General features: G+C 36.7%; 1 protein-coding gene and 1 non-coding gene across 4 annotated transcripts in view; one reads left to right on the top strand and one right to left on the bottom strand.

Annotated features, from left to right (window-relative positions):
* The window catches only part of MCMDC2 (minichromosome maintenance domain containing 2), a 33,858-nt gene extending 28,007 nt beyond the window's left edge, over window positions 1–5,851 (top strand). For 2 of the 3 annotated variants that reach the window (XM_032315592.1, XM_032315593.1), the window contains exon 15: window positions 5,045–5,850. In XM_032315592.1, the coding sequence (XP_032171483.1) occupies window positions 5,045–5,211 (167 nt within the window). In that variant the 3' untranslated portion in view covers window positions 5,212–5,850. Of the gene's footprint in view, window positions 1–5,044 lie in introns of all 3 variants that reach the window. The other variant, XM_032315594.1, reaches the window with a different exon arrangement.
* A 1,751-nt stretch (window positions 5,852–7,602) lies between these two features.
* LOC116575611 lies at window positions 7,603–7,691 on the bottom strand. The gene has a single exon (XR_004279868.1). It is a non-coding gene; the product is annotated as a small nucleolar RNA SNORD87 (small nucleolar RNA).
* Window positions 7,692–8,822: the final 1,131 nt, after the last annotated feature.

Genomic DNA, 8,822 nt, shown 5'->3' on the forward strand with positions numbered 1-8,822 from the left:
GCTTATTATGGTTTTGCTAATAAAAAAATTAAAGGGCTCTTAGGGTAAGAGTAAAGAGAGTTACTCTCACAAGGTCTTTGTTGAATTGGATGAGACATTAATTTTGATAAAATATAACCATCCTTGAAACCAAACTTTGGTTCCAACCTTAGGAATTAAAGTATGTATTAACATTGGCTTTTCTGTGTATGTACGTTCAGTGCTTAAATTTGCCTTAAATTCAGTTTATATGGTAATAACTTTTTGCAGAGATTCCTTAGAACATTAGAACTTTGTTCTGTAATTATCTAAATCAAGCATTCTTAACCTGAAATTCATGAATACTTAGAGAGTTCTAGGGGATGGTGAATCTCTAAATTCTATAAAAATTTTTATGTGTATGTGCTTTATGCCTTTTTGCTTAGAGAAGTGAATAGTAAGTTTTATGAAGTATATCTTATAGGTCTGTGATCTCCATAAAAAGTTAATTATCATCCTGAATTAATTTTATGTACTAAGAGAGTAAAATATTGGTTCCCAACCAACCCTAAGTAAGAGGAATGACATAAAAATATTTTTTGGATACAGAAACTAATAGATTGTGCTCATGAACTAGATTTAGAAGCTGGGACAGAGGGTAGAGGGAAGAATTAAGGAAATCTCCCAAGCCTCTGCCTTGAGCAACTGAGTGAATCATGGTGCCATTTACCAAGTCTAGGAAAAAAGGAGAAGAAGGCAAGGGAGAATAACCAAATGATAGATACAAGTTTGAGGCATCCTACATAGGTACCAGTAGATAAGAATCTGGAGTTTCGATGAGAATTCTAATTTAGAAATTTAATTTGGGAACCATCAGCACAGAGATGGCATTCGTAGCCATGGAATGGAAGAAATCACTTGAAATCACCTAGAAAGAGATTATACTAAGAACTCCAAGGACTGCCCTTGAAGAATTTCAATATTTAGAAATGCCCTTGAAGAATTTCAATATTTAGAAATGGGGTTGAGTTAGGAGGAACTAACAAAGGACACTGAGAAGTAGCAGCTAAAATGTAGAAAGAAAATCACGTGTAGTTATAGAAGATTAGATTTGGCAATCTAGGGGGTAAAGTGTCTGTGATCAGAACTACTTCAGTGGAGTGGGGTTTGGGTGGGATACACACAGACAACTTTGAGATGTTTGACTCTAAAGATGAGGAAGAAAAACAGGGTATTATCCAGAGAAGGATGTGCGGTCCAAGAAAGGATAATTTCTTTTTTAAGATTTTATTTATTTATCTATCTATCTATTTATTTATTTGACAGAGAGAGGGAGAGAGAGAGCAGCAAAGGGAGAAGGAGAAGCAGACTCCCTGCTGAGCAGGAACCCCCGATGTGGGACTCAGTCCCAGAACCCCAGGATCATGACCTGAGTCAAAGGCAGACGCTTAACGACTAAGCCACCCAGGTGCCCTAGTTTTTTGTTTTTTAAGAATAAATAGATCTGGGGCACCTGGGTGGCTTAGTGGGCTAAAGCTTTTGCCTTCAGCTCAGGTCATGATCTCATGACCTGAGGATCAAGCCTCGCATCCGGATCTCTGCTCAATAGGTAGCCTGCTTTCTCCCCACCCTCTCTCTCTCTCTGCCTGCCCCTCTGCCTGCCTCTCTGCCTGCTTGTGATCTCTGTCAAATAAATAAATAAAATCTTTAAAAAAAAGAATAAATAGATCTTATGATGTACAATAAATAGGGAGTAAACAAATGACACTATAGAACTGGGGGAAGATCAAAGGAGTAAAATCCTTAAAAAGGTAAGAGAGGATGGGATCCACAGCACATATGAAAGAATTGGCCTCTAATAGAAAAGACAGTTCATTTTATAGGAGGGAAGACAAATGGATACAGAATTAGTTCTGTAGATTTGGTCATATACTCTACACAAGATCATCAGCTAAAACAAAATGTTTGAGAGAAGAATGGAATATAATAGTCATGTTGTGGGGGACAGTTGTGCTAGACAAACCCAGCAGGGTTGTCTGGCAGTGCAAGTTCCCATCCAGCCGAGGTTTCTGTGGTTCATTTAAAGAAACCAGGAAATGCCAATTAGGTGATTTTCTGCCTAGCAGCCCAAGTGCAAGCATAAAACAAATGTGCTAGTGCAGAGTTAAGGTTTTATTATTTGAGTGTGACAGACTGTTGTAGAGGGGCAAGGAGTTGGGGGACTGGCTTGGCAGAGATTCTTCCTTTAAAAGAAGGAAGTGAGGGACACCTAGGTGGCTCAGTTGGCTAAGGTACTGCCTTCAGCTCAGGTCCTGAGATTGAGTCCTGCATTGGGCTCCTTGCTCTGCGGGGAGCCTGCTTCTCTCTCTCTGCCTCTGCCTGCCCCTCTGCCTACTTGTGCTATCTCTCTCTGATAAATAAATAAATAAAATTAAAAAAAAAATTTTTTTTTTTAAGATTTTATTTATTTATTTGACAGAGAGAAATCACAAGTAGTCGGAGAGGCAGGCAGAGAGAGAGAGGGAAGCAGGCTCCCTGCTGAGCAGAGAGCCCGATGCGGGACTCGATCCCAGGACCCTGAGATCATGACCTGAGCCGAAGGCAGCAGCTTAACCCACTGAGCCACCCAGGCGCCCCTTAAAAATTTTTTTTTAAATAAATAAGTAAATAAATAAGAGGAGTGAATTGAAGAAAGCTGATTAGAGGCCTTGGAGATAAAAAAAAAAAACCTGGAAGCTTGAAGTATAAAAGGTAGTTCAGGGAAGGGGGACATCTGAACTAATGGTTTTGAAGTAAGTTTTTGGTGATCAGTTTCCTGTGACCTTCCTATGCATAGTGGAGGTAGAAGGGAAAAGGTCAAGACTGGGAGGTCTGAAGTTAAAGCAGTAATTCACATGGAGGTCATGGAAAGGTAAGCATTAGGGAAAAGAGGAGATTATGAGCCTTGTGCTGAGAACTGGTTGATGACTTTACCATGGAAAAGAAAGGGCAGTAAAGCCAGGTGGCACTAGACATTAGAAGAACGATTTTTATTCAGAGAAAAGCAGGGTTGAGAATGTTCTGGTCTTGCTACAAAGGGGCAGCAAGTTAGGCACTGTCTCTGCCTTGTGATAGTAAGGTATGAGGTGTTTTGAGAAAAAGCAGCTTCATCTGAGACAGCCACGGGGAAGAAAGCAGTGTCTCAAGGGACAGCAAAGATGCAGGTAATATAAAGGAAGTAGTAAAGGGAGCAGTCACAGAAGTCTGAGGCTATAGAATTGTTAATTGAGGACAGGCGGCTCTAGGAAAAGTGGCACTCTCTGCTTGACTACCCACTCTACATCTGGCCAGTCACAGTGTGACTGTTCACTGTTCATTCAATGAATCAACAACGAAACAGAATTTAAGAGCTTATTTCCTACAGTAACAGCCAGTTCTTTTTTTCTTTTAAATTGTGGTAAAAAATATCTAACATTTACTATCTTAACCATTTTTAAGTATACAATTCAGTGGTGTTAAGTACATTCACACTGTTGACACCATCCTTCTCTATAACCTTTTCATTGACCCTAACTGAAACTCTATACCCAATAAACAGTAACTCCCCAATCTCCCCCTGCCCCAGGCCCTGGCATCCACCATTCTTTCTATTTTTATAAATCTGACTTCTCTATGTACCTCATGTAAGTGGAATCATGTGTTTGTCCTATTTTGTCCCGCTTACTTCACTTAGTATAATGTCCTCAAGGTTTATCCATGTTGTAGCATGCATTAGAATCTCTTTCTTGTTCAAGATTGAATATTCTAGTGTATGTGTATATGTATGTATGTATACACACACACACATTTTCTTTATCCATTCATTCAAAAATGGACTTTAGGTGGCTTTTACCTTTGGCTATTCTGAATAATGCTATTAACATGAGTATACACTTACCTCTTTGAGACCTTGGTTTCAATCCTTTTGGGTATATACCCATAAATGAAATCACTGGATCATATAGTAATTTTTTTGATAAAACACCATACTGTTTTCCATAGGGTTGGACATTTTACATTCCCACCAACAGTACACAAGGACTTTGCCAACATTTCATTTGCTTTTTTCACAAACTTAACATTTGTGGGGTTTTTTTGTAGTGGCCATCCTTATGGGTGTGAGGCATTATCTCAGCATCTTCCTAAAGCGATGTTGACCATCTTTTCATGTTGCCTATTGGCTACTTGTGTATCTTTTTTGGAAGAATGTCTTTTTCTCTTTTACCCATTTCTGAATTGGGTAGTTTTCTTCTTGTTAGTAGATATGATTCCCAAGTATTTTCTCCCATTCCATGGGTTGCCTTTTCACTCTGTTGATTATAATGTTTGATGCACAGGTTTTTTATTTTGAAGTAGTCTAATTTACCAGTTTCTTCTGGTTTCCTGTGCTTGTAATGTTGTATTCAGGAAATCACTGCCAAATCCAGTATCAAGAAGCATTTCCCCAATTTTTTGTTTTTTAGTCCTTATGTTTTAGTCTGCTATAAGGTAAGGGACCAACTTCATTCTTTTTTATGTGGATATTGTTTTCCCAGTACCATTTGTTGGAAACTGTCCTTTCCCCATTGGTCTTGGCACCCTTATAAAAATCATCTAACCATGTATTTGAGGGGTTATTTTCAGGCTTTATATTCTATTCCATAGGCTGATGTCTGCCTTTATGGCAATGGTTTTAAGTAACTGAAAAACATACAATGATGTCTTTATCCTCAATCATCCATTTAACCTTTATCAAAGTATTTCCATACCTTCTAATACCTTCTCTCCCTACTTCCACCTCCTCACATCACTACTCAGGTTCAAAACTGTAATGACGTCAACAGATAACAAATTTCTGTAGTTTCTGAACTTTAAAATGTAACCAACGTTATTTCTTCTTGGCACTGTTAAGTTTGTGCATGTACTGAAACTATCTCATAAGTCTCAAAAACAGGTCAACTTTAAATGATTATTGAAATATTCTATTAAATAGGTCAGAACTTAATTTTAAAACATACTATTTTGTTGAAAAACATGATTTCAAATTTAGCATTTGAAGAATTCTCATTAACCTTTTTTTCCTTCTTAGGGGCCACTGTATTTTGTGTTGCTCCAAATGCAGTATTTCCATTTGAATTGTATAATGAAGAGTATTTAGAGCAAAGGGACATCTATCTGACTCAGTGCCAACAGCAGCTCCAACAGTTTATTACCACATATGGACCTGGGACAGCTCTTTCCACTAGCGATGAATAGCCAATCTGAGGGTATTTTCTTCATATTTAAGCAGTAGAAAAGTGTGATTTTGAAGTGCTTCAGGTAATATTATGTATAATAATACATTAGAACGCTATCCTAAATGTATGAAATATGGTCTCAATATGAAAAACTTATAAACCAAGCAATGTAAAAAAATCACTTTTATGTAATTCCCTCTACTTGTCACAAGATGGCAACAACACTTTAAATGAAAATATTTACCTACAAGTCCTTTTAAACCATTTCTCATGCACCCATGAACTGGACAACAGCAATTTCTATGAACAGAAACCTCAAATTTAAGATTTCATACTGTATTATACACTGTTATGTCCATTCTATCATTTTGGAAGCCCTAATTATGGAATAAGGGAAAGCTTGGATATTCCCCATTTTTTAAGCCAGGTTAAATGAAAAAGTAATTTAAATCAAATCAAATCAAAGGGCAAGAATTGGCTCTTTAAACCTAAATTGGTTACAGGAAAGGTACCAAAAGGCAAAGAAACCAATCTGCAAACTCTTTGTTTTTGGAGGGAGATCTACTTTGAAAGGTGGGGCAAGGGTGGGCTGGGGAGAGTAAGACCAAGAAAATATGCTTAACTTGTAAAATCCCCAAATCCTTTTCATTTTTCAAAGTTAAGAGAAATTATAAAATTTAAAATATATATATATATAATAAATAAATGTTACTCAAAGGAAAATGTCATTACAAAATTGCCAAAATTTCACCCAGATACTACTATGCTGATTCTTTAGAAACTGGTACCTCATGGAGCTTTTTAACCATAAAGATGGGACAGTTTCTCTACGGACCTTTGAAAAATCATTCAAAAATAGTGCATATACACTAGTCACAGATACTCTTGTTTAGAAAGCAAAGCTAGTTTTCAAAAACAATTTACATATTGAAGTTCTGTAATTCTAGTTAAGACCTTATTTTGTGGCGTCTTTGTTGCTATACAGGTTTTGTACTGTTTGACTTGCCATAATGAAATTGTTAACTTGGATAAAGGCAGGTCATTATATACTGTGGGACTCAAAAGGGGAAAAGCAAGATTTACCTAAACCTCCAGTTAGGAATTTTAGAATTTTTTTGGAAACTTCTATTTACTTATTTGAGAACAAGCATAAAAGGGGCATGAGAGGGAGAAGCAGACTCCCCGCTTTGTAGAGAGCCCAATGTGGGACTCAATCTCAGGACCCTGAAATCATGATCTGAGCCAAAGGCAGACACTTAGCCAACCTGAGCCACCCAGGCAGCCCCTAGTTTTAGAATTCTTGTAAATCCTTAAGTACTGGACAGACTGGAGAGTCGTCCAATCACTATTTTCCTTAATGTAACATTATTTGTTCTAGTAATAGATCAGAATTTTTTTTTTCAGAGCAATTGATTTAAAAAAAATTTTTATTAATAATATTTACTCATGAGCGAGAATGAGGGAGGGGGAGCAGAGGGAGAGGAGAGCCTAAGCATACTCCATGCTCAGTGCAGAGCCTGATGCTGGGTTTTATCTCACAACCTGAGAAGAAACCAAGAGTCAGATGCCCAACTAACTGCACTACCTAGGTACCCCAGGGTTACTTTTTTATTCAAAAGTAAAAACAAAGAATAAGATTTAAATTTTAAACAAATTCCATAGATCATAAGACGATTCCAAAATACTTGTTTTTTAGGTATAATAGCAGGTTCTGGGGGTAAACCTTATGGATATCTAGTTTGCTGAAATCCCCTAAAGCAAGAAAGGGCAGGAGAACTGGAGGTACTAGAATGTCTCCCTGGGTGACTGGCTTCTCAAAGGGAATCATCCACAAGTGAGCTAGTTATTGACAAGAGCACAGTATCCTTAAAGAATGTTAAAAACAAGTCTGACTAATGATTTTGAAAATGGAGTGGTTTAGAAATATTTAAAAGATAACAGGCATTATTGACCAGCAGTTACAAGTATTCAAAAGATGTATTTTTCTACATCATTTATTGTAAGGTGATCAATTTTAAATAAAATATTAATTTATTATCTGTTTCAATTCGTGTCTTCTTGACCAATTCTTCATTTTTCCTTCCAACTGCATGCCTCTAGAAAAAAATCAGAAACCAACAGTGAAAATCATTCCATAGTCAAGAATCAAAAAGAAACCATACTTCTGACATACGCAGGCAATTTTAACAGGAAATGGCGCTAGCCCACTAGAGTTTCAGATACTTCTGATTATTAATAGCTGTGATTACTTGACAAATCATAATTACTTACTTGAGGCAATGAATTTTAACCATGACTGTTTTGGACTTGAATATTCATCTGCAGCTACCTATATGCTGAAAAGAACAGTTCACCCATTTTAATTAAAAATTGCATTATACTTGTGTAATTCACCTAAACAATATAGGTTACTGGCATCTCAGTCTTAAAATTATTTCTTCAAAGAAACCCTCAGCTGGGTAAACGGCAAAAAGTAATTTAAGTCATCATTGTGCCAGTTATAATTTAAACTATGTCAAAAATGTATTAAACATAAAAAAGCACACAATTAACACTAAATTTGGTACCTCAATATGTGCAGTTGTGCTCCTAGTGGTTTTATCACAGCCATCCTGTGAGCAATTTCTGGAAAACATCAGGATGACCTTCATTCATCTTCACCTCACAGGCTCCGCTGCACCTTGAAATTAAAATATTTTAAGTTCTCATTTGTACTTGCACTTGCATCCGTTTGTTTGGCATCTAATATGTAAAAATGGTCCAATAAATATTTTTCCTTATTAGGAACCATAAGTGCAGTAATATTTGCAACCTTCCTGACTCCCAACTAACTTCTTAATAAAAACCACATTATTTTTCCACATACTGGAAAAATTTTCTGTTTAACACACCTCTAATGAGCAAAGTATTTTCTGTTTAATTCTTTTTTTGATAGTCAAAACAGATAAACCCCAAATTTAAAATCTCTATAATGATTTGAGCATTTTAGTATTTTTGACTGTTTGGGTCCTAATAATTCTATAAATGATCTTTCCAAGCTGGAAATGGGTTTATTAGCATGAATAGGAAAAATGGTGGATACATATGATAGTTCTTTACTGTGGCAGTATCGATTTTAAGACATGATGGTCCTAATGAGTACCTGGCCATTGCTTTTCTGTCTCAGAGCTTGACAAGGATGAGATATGAATCAGGTTAAAGGTTACATATATAAAAACAAGTGTGCAGACCTCCAACCAAAGCATCACAATGGCAAATCTAATAGTTTTACAGCAGATAAATTATGTTGGCATCATTATTGGACAGTCTTGTGGAATTAAGTCCCAGGTTGCCTGAAAGCACACTTCAGCAGTGCAAAGGGAATGTCCAGGACCACAGATCATATCCCACAGCACCCCAGGAGGATAAATCACTGAACCAGACAGCTACTGGAAATGATTTATGAAGACACACCAAATGCTGGACCTTGCAAAACAATTTATCATTTTCAAGTCTGGAAATAATTTCACATAATCAATATTAGGAACACAAACTATTAGTTATGAATAATTCCAACTGGAAAATTTCAGTGTAATGAGATTCATGAAAACTACTGACAACTACATGCATAATCCCATCTGTGTGGCGTCT

Source organism: Mustela erminea, chromosome 16 (genome assembly GCF_009829155.1).
Source record: "Mustela erminea isolate mMusErm1 chromosome 16, mMusErm1.Pri, whole genome shotgun sequence".
NCBI classification, from domain to species: Eukaryota; Metazoa; Chordata; class Mammalia; order Carnivora; family Mustelidae; genus Mustela; species Mustela erminea.